This window comes from Dermacentor silvarum, chromosome 5 (assembly GCF_013339745.2).
Source record: "Dermacentor silvarum isolate Dsil-2018 chromosome 5, BIME_Dsil_1.4, whole genome shotgun sequence".
In the NCBI taxonomy this organism is placed as follows: Eukaryota; Metazoa; Arthropoda; class Arachnida; order Ixodida; family Ixodidae; genus Dermacentor; species Dermacentor silvarum.
In genome coordinates this window covers 54,163,087-54,178,602 of record NC_051158.1, presented here as the reverse complement: position 1 = coordinate 54,178,602, position 15,516 = coordinate 54,163,087, and the positions used below count along the sequence as shown (strand labels likewise).

Genomic DNA, 15,516 nt, shown 5'->3' with positions numbered 1-15,516 from the left:
GATCTTGATTTTTTTGAAATTCGGAACGCACATGCAAGCTTGACAATGCGCAGGCAAATGCGCATTTCCTGTTTTGATAATTGAAAGCTCATGTTCCCTTGCCCGTTCATTAACACAGCGTCCAGTTTGCCCTACATACGAATTTCCACAAGGTAGCGTTATCTCGTATACCACGCCTACCGCGCACTTCACGTACTCCCCCCCCCCCCCCCCCCTCTCCCGCCCCCTGTCCCCCCCGCCCAGAGCGTGCTGATTTCCGTAACCACCAGGTTCTTTCTGCTTTATATATACCGAAGAGATCCTCGGACAGAGTCCGGCCAGCTTGCGCGGGGTGGAAAGCGACGATCGGCTCATTGTGCCTGCTTGCTACCTTTTTCAGGTGGGCTAACCTCTCTGTCTTTCCGTCTATTCCTCCTTCCTTCCTTGTGGGATACGCGATGCAGATATGGCAGCACTTCTGGACGCTTCCTACTTAGCTGCCCAGTGCATACTCAGGACGTGTCGGTTTTTGTTCCACGCAGAAGAACTTCTGCTGTTGCCGGTACGACGGCGTAAGGGTAACCGGCATTATTCAATTGCCGTACCTGCTCATATAAAGCTATTCTGCATTGCTTGTGGGCCCGATTTTCTGAGAGCTGAACCTAGGCAAAGCTTTGCGATGTCCCTCTTAACTGACTTGGACTGCGCAGAGTCTTATGGCAACAGTGCCTTACGTGCCCTGCGACTATATGCCCAACATACGGTTTCTCTTAAAACCAGGCATAAATCTAAAAACTGCAATGAGTCATCGGAAGGTAACTCATGGGTGAAGGACAAGCCCTACCCACATTGCCGAAAAGCGTCCAGGATCGAATCAACTGACTTGTCTGGGGCCACATGGCACTTCTTCAAAATAATTAAAAATAATACAGGATATACTGCTGTCGTCTTTATTGTGTTCGAAACCACATGTTCTCTTTCTAAACTACTGCATACGACATATAGTGTTATTAGCGTAACATTATTATGTGATAACTTCTATCACTGTACCTCCCTGCGTAGCATCGTAACATCGAGACGTAAGGGCCTTTAAATTTTAATGTTAGTACATCAATAACAAACATTTCTACGCTTGATGCGCCGTATTCACTGCTGTGAATGTATGAATGAGTGGATGTGGGAATGACTGACACTATGAATAGAATGGATGTAGTACGAACGTCCTCTTTGAAGTAGGGCGGCACCGAACTTGTTGTCATTCTATTGCGTCTATTTTCTTTCTTTTTAAACCGGAATAAATTAAGAATAACATTTATGGTTGATAGCGTTTCCTTCCTGCGTTTGCACCACCAGTCATCCTTGGCGGTGACGACCTGCTGCTTGAAAAGTACCGTTCCTCCACAAATGCGCACTGACGTCAGCAGTGATGCACGCATTGTGCGTGTTTCGCCCGATCCAGTGCATGGACCAGTGAAACCGCCAGTGATGCCACTATTGAAGACACGGTCAAAACAACAATCTGTGAACCGACGGATATTGAGTATGTCAAGTGATGCACACTGTTCAGTCAATCAAACGCGGCACTCGGAGAGCATGTCTGCGGGTGCTTTTCGACCAGTCGATGGGCTCTGAGTACAGCGAGCTGATGAATTATGGTATGCGATAACATCGAGAGCCTTTGGGATGCAATGTGACTGTATTTGGCCCCACAGCAATTGCCCAGGGTTCATTGGTGGCTCAAAACCGCCGGGAGCCACGCGGCCCGAGTATCGCACTTGAATCTCTCATCACTGTACATACTGTGACAGGCTGATGAAGGAGACGTTTACGATTACTCCGATGACGACGACGCTGTTAACTTCGCGAGCTAGGTAACACGAACAACTACCGCCATCTTGTCAGCCACTACAGTTATTGTAAATATCCTGTAAATGTATTTCTTAGGTTTTTTGCCGTAATGTATTTGGTGGAGGGTTGCGGGCTGAAGAGCAGGCAAGCGCCACTGAGGCACAACCACGTGACCCAGGAATCTTTTCCCGCATCGACAACACTGATTGTTGAAGTTTGGCTTCCACTGTATGAGCCGGGTGAGCGCAAGCAACCACTGCGACCAGACCATCATGCTAGTTAGCTAATTTGATGTTTCATCTCGCGGGAATGGCACGTGTCTGGTTCGAGACCCACGAGGAGGAACTCAACTCGTGGGTCTTACCGTGGGTTGCCGCTCGAAGACCTTACCTTTTACCCGCAACGATATCTTTAATTGCACGTACTCTAACAATGTAATATTGTAAAATTGTACATAATCATCATCTCTAACATTTAAATAGCATATAAACATTTTATCTATCCAACCTGTGGTGTATGTTTTGCTTCAGCAAAGTACCACGATTTCGTGAGTGCCATTATATATACTACACCAAACAGCAATGCTTCGCATGACGTAGCGCTGGCTGCCAATTTTTTTTTACCGAGCACAATGTTATCGAGTTTCGCCGTCGCTTTGTGTTAAAAACGGTGCTGGAGGCCGGACCTTAGGTATGGACGAAGGTCGTTAACGCAGTTATGAATGCAGGGTTCAGTTGTTCGCGACTTTCGGTGTACGCGTCTTAAGCTTGGTCACGTGCGGGCATTCTTTCGAAAATAGCAACTACCATGGAAAAATATATCTTTTACCTCTCTGTAATGCAGGGGGATGGATGGAAGGGGGGGGGGGGGGAGTATGGAGGAGGTCAGAACATCTTCGGAAGAGCGTCGGCAAAAACATTGAAAACTGAGGAGTTCCCAAAGTAAGGTAGGCGTTAGCTGGTACCTTTACTAATAAAAAGTAAATTTCTTCCGCTTCTCTTAAGGAGTAGGCCAGTTGCCTTATTCACAACCTGTGCGCTAGGTCAGACTTTTGTGTTAGACATGAAGATCTGGTCTGTTCTTTATTTCTTTTTTTTTTGTTCTGTTTTGTTAATATGGCATACAGGTCGACAGACACATCAGCTACTCTATCCCGCTCTCTCTTCTACAGCTAAATATATATAATGAAAAATCTTCTATTCATATAAAGTTGATACAGGGCGGATACATTAATAACAATATGGTGCGCAAATTTATTCCCATTCAGTTGTTGATTGAAGGCCGTTCTGAAGACTCAACCGGAAAGCGAAGACAAATGAGGATTTGTACCAGTGAGAAGTGTTGCAAGGCGCTATTTTCCGACAATAAAATGATGACGTAATAGTGCCACTTACCCGTGCTGTTGCGCTCTTCTTCCTGCTGCCGCAGCTGTTCCTCCAGCTAGACGAGACTGAACATATCAGACTCACGGCAGGATTTGAATAATTGCGCTATGCGCTGTTTTATGCGTCAACGAAAGCGAAATATACCCTAAAATATTTGCACGCGGCTTTCAAATCAGTTCATACCTACATGACGCACATTTTTCTTGTGACTCTCGACGAATTTCCTACAAGAGTAGAGCATAAATTTCGTATACTTGAACAGAAAACGAAAGAAATATTCAGACTGCATACAGACCGCTTTAGTGCAGATACCTCATGTCGTACTTCGTGCTCAAAAAGAAAAGTGTCTCTGGTGAGTGATCAAAATAAACTTTAGTCGAAATCGCAGGTGCTGCCGCTTCAAGTGACGACGACGTATGCTGTCTACTGAGTTGCAAAGAAGGGACCCGCCGGGATTAAGATACATCGACTAGCTTTTCAATTCGTGCATGACCACACGCAAACCTTTGTTTCTTATAGCACGTTACCTGACCAGATGGAAGTTCGTCTCTCTGTTGGCTTGCTCACTTACGATCAGAGGCGAAAGCGATAAGAAAAAAAAATGCTAATTATGGCTGAGAAAAATATGGCTAGTTGTTCACACAATACAGTGAGAGGTTCAGATTTTGCGTACGCAAACGGGGTTTGGTACCGCAAGGGATTTTTGCGTACGCAAAGCACCCCGCCCGGCTTGCGTCCTTTTATACTCCTTCGGCGCTATTTTGTATACCTCTGTGCGTTCTTTCTTAAGCCCGGTGCAGTGTAAAATAATTTACACCATTAAAAGTGAAAAAGGGTAGAAATTATTTTGCAGTGTGGTTGGCGTCCCTTAACTTTACGTACGCTATATCAAATATGTAGCCAGAATGGAAGAAGCAGTAAAAAATTTAGGCCATAAACAATTACTTAATGTTGTAATTAATCGCGCACAAACAGCTATATTGCTTCGGTTTTACGTGAAATATTTCTGTTTATTTTATATTACATCCAGAATAAGGCGTGTTGCCTTGACTTCCAACTAGGGATCTATTTTTTAGTTACGGAGGTCATGGACGGTTAGTTGCGTCAAGAGCGATCTAAATGAACGCAGCTAATGCTGGATGACACGCTAGCTATGACAGAGCTGTGAAACATATTTGCCAGAGCAAACTAACAAGGTAAAGATACTTGAAACACATGCCACGAACACTTAGCTACAAATCCAAGCGGCTACACATAGTAGAAAAACATGCCAAGCAACGTTTTTTTATCAACCACGCATGTCACGAATCGTCTAAGATAATAAGCTTATTATTATTTTTTTTTTTTGCAAGATGCCTACGGCGTTTCGTAGTCCTAAACGAATGCATACGCCCAATACAGCCGCAGGAGCGAACAAGCAAAGGTAAACAAATGCATCCAGGCATAAGGTTCATAGCACTGGCTATATAATGCGTGTTAAGGATCAGTTGCACAGTAACAGTACTCCGTTGGAACAAGATAAATCAGAAACAATGCTAATTCTCTGCCGCATGGTTATTACATCAGTACTCCAAGGATAAAAAAAGCGTCCACAACCCTGCCAGAAACGGTGTCGGAGGCTAGAAATACGTTTCAAATCGCCGATTTCTTTACCCATTCCACACTTTCTTATACATTTAATCTTGTAGCACATAGATTGCGCTAAGTAGAACATAATTTTAAGAAATGTTCCACACACTAAGTGGAATTTGGGTGTAATTAATGTCGTTGAACATAGGCTCTTCGTCTATCTTCTTGCTACTGCTACTGTGTATCACTTTTAACATTGCTCCCCATAATTTTCCCTAAGTGAAACACATTTGCAAAAATGGTGAATTAGTGAAAATAATGTGGAACGATATTGGGAGTGTCTTGCTGGCAGCAATTTCCTTCGCGAGAAACGAATGAACGCTTTAACTCCGACAGCAGAACAGTGTGATGTAAAACGGCTTTCTTTTTAAAGAAAAGGTTTTCTTGGTGAGTCAGCCTTTTTTTCTTCTGTATCGGGTATATGCTTCTAGCTTCTTTCATGGGCCTATCCCAGAGATAGTGCAGTCTAAAAATGTGCGGCGATGCCAATATCGATCTGGTACCAGTGGTCCCGGTGGTAGAGGTACCGGTGGTAAAGGGAACGTTCTCGCATTTTTTTCTCTCGTGACAGCTAGTGCATTGAGACGCTGTCGTTGAGAAACTGCGGGCCTCTCAGAATGAATTGATACGGTGCATGCACCCCATTCTCAACGCTAACTAGCTAACGAAGACTTTGTCCTTTATCGACTTCAACGGGAGGTTGAATCGCATTCCAATTTTCTTTTTGTGTGTGTGCATGTTTATCCCTATATTTAACATTATTATTTTTTGCCACAGGTTCCTTCACGAGATAACGGAGTTATGTTCCTTGAGAAGGCCGGCACAGTCAGAGTCACGTATTGAATGGGGCCTACCTGCAGGAGACTGCTGTCGAGGTAACCGTGCACCGTCTCTGGCGTGACGGACGGTTGCTTCTCGAGGCTCAGCCTCGTGAGTGCCTCTTCGAACCACTTGATGGCGGGCTCGAAGTCATACTGGTTGTACAGCAGCTGGCCGAAGTACAGACAGTCTCGCGCTGTGCATCGGGGGTAAAAAGAAAAGGGTAAGGCAACGCTTTGGCAAACAGAACCTATGTGTACAGTGTATAAGCACGTTTATTCCGTCAACTTGCATTTATACTACGCACTCGTCTTATTTGGTGCTTCGTACCAGCCCTTCTCCCTTCTAAAGTTAGTGTAAGAAAGCGCTAATCTTGATACATTCGCTGGAGAAGTATAATCTGGTCACGTAAAAAAATAATAAAAGAGATGCTGCGGTGTTTGAAGATAATCGCTCTGATAAAGCGATAAAATGTTAAGTGACGCATCCTCCGGCTCCATTTCCTGTCGTTAATTCCCTTAGTTTTCATCTCTTGCGTATAATTATTCAATATAGCATGGCTAACCAGGCTTAGTCCTTGATAAGCTCTTTATATTTGCTACGCATGTCCTCTCTCCGGTGAGAATAAAAAGAAATCTAAAATGTGCTGTCAAGACTATGCAACAGTGTATGCACACAAAAGTTCCAAAGAATATGCTCCATAGTAGAACCCTGTTAGTTCTGACACCTCTGCATTTAGAAGTTCTGTAACTCAAGAGCACATTTCTTAAATGAGAAATGCTTACCCTGTACTGAAGAACAAAAATTAGGAAATGCTTAAGCTTCGCCTTTAAGAGTAGAACGCAATAGCATTCAAAGATCCCTGACTGCTTCTCACGCTTCATGGCAACTGCAGTTTATGTAGCCGTAATGTTTACCGGGAAACGCTGGCGGCGAACGCTATGCACAAAGGCGACCGATCTGGTTCCTTTTTCTTTTCTTTTTTTGTTTTTTTAATTTTCCCCGGCCAGCCGTTCAGCCCCGCCGCTGCCGCGGGTGCCGTGGCACCGCGCTATGATTGGTAGAAAGCACGGGGCGCACGCCGCTTTGTGATTGGTAGAAACGCGGCACGCGCCACGCTGGGATTGCTAGCAAGTTTTCGCTCACGCTCAACGGCGTTGGCACCGCGCTCATTGCGGAACGGGGCGCTTAAAGCTATCGCTTTAAAATGAGCATAAATAATTTCATCCACCTCAACCGGAACTCAGCAACTGGTCAGCGAAACCAAAAGACTATAGTTTATGGCACGCGTACGTGTCAACTGCGCCTTCGCCTTGTGGCCCTTGATTACTCCCTTGGCCATGTCGGTGATGTTGAGACGGTACGTCTTCTGGATGACAGTGAGCGCCTCGCCGGCGTCCACCAGGTCGCTCGGACGCGGGAACGTGTCGTTCGACTCCACCATCAGCTTCTCGATCTCTGCCATTTGAGAGGGACGAAACGCGATGAGTCAAGTGCACGAATTCTCGTACTTGTTGCAGCACGGCAAAGCGGACATGCTTCGGGAAAATTGCAGAGAAGGACGACTAACACGTCGCACCAGTAACCCCTTGAGTCATGAGTTAAGCACGACTGTCGATAATTGTGTCGAAGTTTTGTGATATTATTGGCACTTCAGGCTCAATTCAAAGAGAGTTAAGGTAATAGGAAGATGCTTCGTGCATATTCTACTGAGGTTTAATAATTAAGGAGTAAGTAAGTACCGTCCTCTTGTACAGCCAGACATGCTGTGTTTCTTTATAGGAAGAATTCAATCACTGGTGTAAAACACCTGCACAGGTTGGCGCAAATAATGAGTGCAGGCTTTGCAATTAAGAAAGGAGAAAAATATATACTTTCGCCATTTCTGACGGAACGCGGAACGTTGAACAACTCGTCATCCATAGTTGTGCCGTCAGCACAGTGGTCGTGTGTAGCACTAATTAAAACATTGAAATGAAGCGGATCCACATTCACTACACAGAGGGTTCAATTTGCCCGAATCTGAATATCCGTTTTTTTTCTTGCCACCACTAGAAAAAAATGACAAAACACAATTGGTGTACACGTTTGTGTACACCGCGACTCAATGGGGCTAATGTTGGGCACGGCAGTACCACAAGAATACAGACGTCTAATGCCCTGTCCTTCTTCATGCAGCTTGCTGTCAGCATACTCCTTATCGGTTGGTATGCGCGCACCGGGCTGCTGCCGGAGACGATCAGCGTAACGCATATCAAAAACACTGGTTTCCACGCGCCAGATGATTCCTACTATCTGTGCTGGGACAACTGGCCACGGGGTTCGGCGACCGACGCGCCCTGCTGGACACATGACCGGCATCGAGCGCCACCTATTCTACCGGCTATATATGGTGTTCCTTCACTTCCCGGAGCCATTGGGCACCAGTACCACAAGAATGCAGACGTCTAATCCGCTGTTCTTCTTCATGCAGGTGAGGAGGTGACACCGGTACGTGTTTTAGATCTAGTAACCCCTTCTTGCTGGTGCTACCGTGCCCGCAGCTTGTTGCAGTTGCAGATGTTTTGTTTTTATGAAAACTTGTTTTAGTATCTGATGATATAGAAGAGAATGCAGGCCCCGAGTTAAGCCAGATTGCTAAACAACTAAAGGATATCGCAACCGATATAAAAGATATCAAAGAACATCGGCTAACATCTCCGGCTGTGTATTACCAGTGTGAATAACCAACTAGCTCAGTCGGCCACCTTAATAGGCTAACCTAAATTGAAAAGAAGATAGACGCCCCCTCCAAACTTGAAAAAAAAAGTGCTCTCATGCGAAAACACCATATTGCTGTTGGAAGGAGCCTGTGAAAGATTAGAAAGCAGGGTCGATCATTTGGAAAAACCACAACAGAAGATCAAATCTTATTATTTACGGACTACCCAAGATTGAGGGCTAGAAACAGCCATACATTGAGAGAGAGCGTCACTCAAACGATCATCAAGGGTACCCTTGGCTTAGAGCCAGTTACCATAGAACGAATGCATTGCTTAGGCATGCCGAATAAATATAAAAAAGACCGGTCATCTTAAAGCTACTTGACTCAAGAAACAAATTAACGATACTGAAGAAAGGCTACAAGCTCAAGAACACTAACTACTCTATAGGTGAAGACTTCAGTCGTAGAGTGCGGGAAAAGAGAAGAAAACTGTGAAAGTACTAAATCAAACCATGAGAAAGGAGAAAAAGTATCTCTATTTGTTTGATAAACTATACATAAATGACAGCATGTTTGTCTGGGATGACGAAAGGAACATGGGAGTCGCAGTCCAAATAAACGCAGGAAGAAGTCGACCAGTAACTCGAAGCCACAAACATTCACAGAAATAATATTACTAAATGTAAACGCCAGAAGTATTGTTAATAAAACTGAAGCATTAGAAAACCTGTTACTTGAACACGACCCTGACATTGTTTCCATTATAGAAACATGGTTTTCACAAGAAATGTACTGTTGAGTCTACGCGGGAAAAGCATTGGCGGGAAACGCCACGCATGGCACGAGAGAACGAGAAAGAAGTCGATCCTGGCGGAAGCGCGGCTCGTGAGCACGTAATAAAAAAAAAAAGTGTTCAACCAGGGCAACCGTCGGTGTCGGTCTCTTCTCTGCCACTGCATTACTGGTGCCGAAAATCCGAGAGAAGGCCGGCATCCATTTCATCGATACCGTACCGAGGATGGAAAAGTTGAGCAGGCATCGAGGCGTCCTTCGGGCTGCCACTACACAACTCCTCTCCGAGTCCAGCAGATCCTCCCGCAATGCACTCAACCGTCTTCCGCCGACCTTCAGGTGATCATCGACAGGCTTCACGGGAAAGACATAGCTCTCGCCGATCTGGATAAACAAATCGCCGACCTCCTTGACGGTGAGGAGTTCGAGGAAGAGATTAAAGGTGCCATCGAGTATCATGAAAAGATCGTCAACGCCGTCAGCAGGCTTCGGTTCGCGCTGAACGTGCGTGCGTCGGTTGGTCCTGCCATCGTCGAAGGTTACCAGCCAAGACATGACGAATCCAGCAGTGTCATAGAAGCGGCTCACTCGATCGGCGGTCAAGATCTCGCCGATCACAGCAGGCCACGAGCACCGGCCCTACGAGTCGCCTTGCCAAAACTTCAAGCACCTGCTTTTAGCGGTGAAAACCGCGAGCGGCAGGGGTTTTGAGAGCACTACGAGGTGACCATTCACACGCATCCCGAGCTCACCGACATCGAGAAGTTTAAGTATTTGAGGTCTTACTTGGCCGGAGCTGCAAAGCGTGCCATCGAGGGAATACGCCTGGCAGAAGCCAACTACAAGATCGCCGTCAAGGGGCTCACCGACAATTATGGCCGTAAAGACATCCTCATAGATGACCACATCAACAGCCTACTTGCTATTGAACCCATCCAGTCATCGTCACAAGTATCGAGGCTGCGGGACCTGTATGAATAAAAATACAGTTCAGGTCTGGCTGCTTGGAGAGTGTTGGTGTGCCATCTGCAGAGTACGTGGTTGTTTTGAACCGAGTGCTGATGCACTAATTGCCGGAGGACCTGGCGATCTCGTACCGCAAGCGCACGAAGTCCGACACAGGCGCCGACTCTGCAGACCAATCAAGAGCAGAACAAGTGAAGGCAATCATGAGGTTCCTTCAAGTTGAAGTGGAGAGCAGGGAGGAAGGTCGTCTGCCACGCGAGAAGTGCCCTTCAGGGAGTTAGTCAATATAATCCGCAACGTAGTGGACTGTCAAGACACCGCCTCATCTACCGCCTGACCTAGCACTGGCAGCACCGTCCTCATCACCAGGTGCCACTTTAATACCTGGACCGACTACGTGCCCTATATGCGGTCTCCAAGGGCATGTGACGTGTGATAGCCGGGCTACACTATCCGCGGAATAAAAGCGTCAACGGCTTTCCAGCCTGCAATGCTGCTGTAAGTGTGGAAACCAGGGCCACATTGCTCGAAGTTCCCTAACCTGTGGTATCGGCTCAAGTTTGACCGATGCTCACGGACGCCACCTTTCTACACTGTGTGAGATTTGGAGCTGACTTATCACCCGCAGTCCGGAACCCACTGCTCCTGTCGGAGCTCAAAACCGGGAGGCGGCCACGCGAGAAAGGCAGGTAACAACAGCTCCTGCAAGCAGCACGCGATCGTCGTCTGTGTTGCTCCAGACAGCCACAGTATGGACATCCGGAACAGTGGCCATGTGCCAGTACTGCCGATGCTTGACACCTGGCAGCCAATGCACATTCATATACGTAAAGACCGGTCGCAGCAGCTATCTCTTCCTTGCACCAGAAATGAAGAGTTAGACGTGTACACATTCGGCGGCGCCAGACACACACGGCATAACCAATGTCGAAGGGTGAACGTCCCGCTATGTGGCCGCACAGAGTCTTCTGAAGTTCCATCTAGAAGCTCTGCAGCTTCCGGAGGTCTGTACCGTAAAGAGTCCGGCAATAGAGCGCACCGTTATCGATATGGTTCGTGACCGCAATTTAGCCTTCGCGGATGAAGCTCCGACGGAGCAGCTTCAAGAATCGACGATAAATGTGTTAATCGGGTCAGGCAACTAGTGGAGGGTAGTGACCGGACGCGTCGAACGTTTCACGAACAACCTATGCGCAGTAGAGACTATATTTGGCTCAGTTCTTCAAGGAATGTACGCTAGCACCTACCCCCGTCTGTCACCGTGGAACACCGGCGGAAATGCCCTGTTCCTGACTTGCTCAGACTCGTGGCGCATTGAGACCATACCAGGAGAACATTCAGAGATGTGCCGTTTAGATGCCATTGGTATTACTGACATACAGGATGATCACGACGTCAACATGCACCCACAGCTAGTAAACTTCCGGAGCACAGTGCACAAGAGCGCAGGACGCTTCATACTACCGCTGATGATCAAGATGTCAGTTCTCACGTCATACATATCTGAAGGTAGGCTAAAGTGTCAGCTTCAGCGGTTTGAGCATCAGCCAGAACTTCTACGGAAATACGATGCCGTCATCAGTGGGTACTTTAAGGAAGGCCATACGGAGAGAGTAGTGCCGTCTGAACCGCTCGGACAGACTGTCTATTACTTACCTCATCATGCTGTAGTACGGCGTGACGCCATGACTACAAATGCGCGTCGTGTTCGATGCCTCATCTCATGAATACGGTGAACCGTATTTGAACGACATGCTCGATAAAGGCGTCAAGCTTTGTCCCGAACAACTGCAGCTGCTCTTGCAGTTTACATGCAACAAATTTGTTCTCACCGCTGACATCCGGAAGGCATTCCTCCTGATATACATCCGCTCGGAAGATAGAGACGCTCTCCGTTTTCTGTGGATCGATCGACTACCGACATGTGAGCATCCCGTACCGATAATCGTCGGGTGACGCATGACGGGTCCTTTTCGGAGCGTCTTCTAGCCCGTTATTGCTGTCAGCAACCCTGCAGTACCACCTCGAAACATGGAAGACGAAACACCCGGACATTGCAGCTCGCCTACAATGGTGATTCTATATACGTGGACGACTTGGTCATCGGCGCTTATTCCGAAGAGGAGGCTCTGGAGATTTACCGGGAAGCGAATGCCATTATTACCGACGCAGGGATGGAACTCAGAAAATGGTGCACAAACTCCCGCCTACTCTGCACTCAGTTCTTGAACGACGGCCTTTCACATGAGAATGTCAGTGTGCAGGGCTCAGAGTTCAAGGTACTTGGTCTGCTTAGGGACCGCTCATCGGATGAGATCATCTTTACCACGCAAGCCGTCCTCTCGTGCCATTCAACTCAGGCCATCAACGAAGCGGACCATTTTACAAGCCTTCGCCAGGCTATTCAACCCATTGGGCTTCGTTGCTCCATTTCATGCGAGAGTTCGACTCCTATTTCAACGGCTATGGCAGCAGTGCATCCAGTGGGACGAGCCTCTCGCACCGGACGTTGAAGATTTGTGGCGGAACTGGGTATCAGAACTGCCTGTCCTGTCTACCCATTGCATTCAACGTTGCATCTCACCGGCATCGCTAAACCAATGAGGCACGACAACACATTTCTTCGCTTACACCAGCCTTCATGCATATGGAGTCGCAGTGTTTGTACGTCAACAACTAGCCGACGGCGGTTTTATCGTCCGGCTCCTTATTAGCAAGTCTCGCCTCGAACCACTAAAGACGATTTCTCTACCGCGTTTAGAGCTGCTTGATTGTCCTTTGGCGGCGAGATTATGGCATTACATCTAGAAAATGCCTGGGGTTTCAACGTATATTGCTTCCTTCTGGACTGATTCAACGCTAGCAGTGCATTGGATCTCTGGCGACGCCTACCGCTTGTAGACCTTCATAAGGAGCCATATTCGCGATTTTCAGACTTTGACCCAAGGTTACACTTGGCGCCATTGCGTGAGCGCAGACAACCCGGCAGACCTTTTGACGCCGTAGTATCAGCAGCGCTCCTAACACGAGAGACAAAGTGGTGGACCAGGCCTCTGTGGTTGTCCGAACCAGACAGTAACTGGCCTTTGAGCACTTGCGCTACGCTGACGGTGCAGGACCTGAACAGCGAACTTGCACCCGTGTGCCCAGCCGCAGTGTCACCGCAAGCCGCACATAAACCGACACCACTGCTGGACCTCGAAAACTACAGCTCACTCTCCAGAGTTCTCCGAGTAACCGCCTGGATATTGAGGTTTGTTTGCGATGCTTCCAGGAACCAGCCATCCTTCTCTGAACCACTGACGCCAGTGGAAATGAAGCACGTGGAGCAGTTCTGGTTCAAGTTGGTTCAGAAAACGGCCTTCCCAGCTGAGGTCGCCGCACGTCAGGCTGGCCAGCCGTTGTCATTAGGTTCCAGCGTTCTGACCCTACGACTGGATATCGGCCAGGACGGGTTGCTTAGAGTTGGAGGACGTTTACGGGAACTCGATGGGCTAGAGGATTTGAAACACCCAATCCTATTACCAAGTGACCACCTGCTTACGCGGCTCTTGGTATCTGCCGAAATAATCTGTCTTCTACATGTCGGATTATTTTTTGCATACCGCCTAATTGCATAATTAGTCTTAATTATTGATTCAACTTCTCAATCATTATAATTAGATGACAAGTGTCAATGAGAAAATTGTAGAGCAGCATGAAGGCTCCTGATACAGCTGTCTGGTGTTTAATACGAGCTACATAAGTGTTTTTCTGAGCGCGAAAGAAGCCCGTGAATACACGCAAAATTGCCGCGCGACTGGCCGCTCGAGATACTTTGCGTATATTCAAGGGCTTCTTTCACGCTCGGAAAAACACTTCCTTATTTACTTACTTACTTAAATAAATTTATTTATTTATTTATTTATTTATTTATTTATTTATTTATTTATTTATTTATTTATTTATTTATTTATTTATTTATTTATTTCCTACTGCTAGCCTGATTACCAGGCTTTAGGTAGGATTGGGTAGTACAAAAAATATGCAACGAGTAGTACAAAGGTACAAAAATAGGGGGTATACAATACAAAGTATGTATCAAAAAATTAAAGTAATGAAAAATTGAGAAAAAAAAGCTGTATCTCAATAAAGAAGGTAGGATATCGCAAGTAGAAGTAACCGACATTGTAAAAGCCGAAGCAGAAACAATAGCATGGTAGAAAGCACCACGGCACGTATAAAAACAACGGCAAGTAGAAAACACTCCATCACAAAGGAGCGCTAAAAGCACAAAGAACAAAAGTACAAAGCAGAAAGAGCGTATCACGTGAAGTACATGTCCATGTCTGCATTATTTATCTTTATCCTACACTATCGAGTATATAGCAGATACTCTGGGAAACAGTTTCAGTTCATAGCTTCGCTAGTGAGTGCACGAATGAAGATGTGGTTTTTCCGAGCGTGAAAGAAACCCGCGAATACACGCAAAATTGCCGCGCGAACTGGCCGCTCGAGGCACGTAGCGTGTATTCGCGGGCTTCTTTGACGCTCGGAAAACTTTACGTAGCACGTATTGAGCAACAGAAAGCTGTATCGGGAGTTTTTCATGTTGCTATACAATTTTCTCATTGACACTTTGAATCTAATTTTATTATTTGAGAAGTTGATCAATTAATTAAGACTAATTATGTAATTAGACCGAATGCAAAACATTATCTGACTATCGCCAAGCGATGACAAACAACATTACCTTGATTCTGCCCAGCTATGTGGCATTTGCATATTTTGAAATCTCGGTGCGTGATAGTTGGATGAACCTATATAGTTTTTGCTTCCTCAGTTTTCCAATTTTGTCACAATAAGTGTGGCTCGTCGCCCACCACCGTAGAATGTTTTATGTAAAGATGGTATAGTCACCCCTGTAAAGAAATACAATAAATGTAACACTCACCCATCCAGTCGGGCTCCCTGAAGTGGAGCACTATCTTGTTCCAGTCAACCGACAGCCGCTTAATGGTGTTGTACGCCTCGATGGGGCTGGCCCTGCGGCTGCCGTACTCATGCTCGGCTGAAGAGTGTGTCAGCTGCCGGTCTTTGTACGCCTTCGTCTCGTAGTAGTCGTTGAGAAAGCTGAAGTCGACAGAGAATAACCTTACTCTCATATCTGTAGAATCAACAAACCCGATTTTATGAAACTTTCAATTTGAAGGGGCCCTAAATCAACCCTCAGGCTTGGTGAAATAACATAGGCCGGGGAGTAGCATACGCTGCTGTGAACATCTCAGCCAAGTTGTGCAGTTGTACGCGGTGCGAGGAGCTCGCAAACGGAGCGCGAAGTCACCTTTCTCTCAAACGCTCTCGTTTCAACAAAAGCCGTGATCCTCAGTCGTTTTCTATGTGCTTTATTTCGTA

General features: G+C 46.5%; 1 protein-coding gene across 1 annotated transcript in view; it reads right to left on the bottom strand.

Moving 5' to 3' along the window:
* LOC119454121 (prolyl 4-hydroxylase subunit alpha-2) overlaps positions 1–15,292 on the bottom strand; it is a 120,548-nt gene extending 105,256 nt beyond the window's left edge. Inside the window, exons 1-4 of the mRNA XM_049667937.1 lie at positions 15,056–15,292; positions 6,954–7,118; positions 5,696–5,856; positions 3,222–3,267 (exon numbers count right to left, since the gene is read on the bottom strand). Coding sequence (XP_049523894.1) covers positions 3,222–3,267; positions 5,696–5,856; positions 6,954–7,118; positions 15,056–15,266 — 583 coding nt within the window. The 5' untranslated portion in view covers positions 15,267–15,292. The remainder of the gene's footprint in view (positions 1–3,221; positions 3,268–5,695; positions 5,857–6,953; positions 7,119–15,055) is intronic.
* Positions 15,293–15,516: the final 224 nt, after the last annotated feature.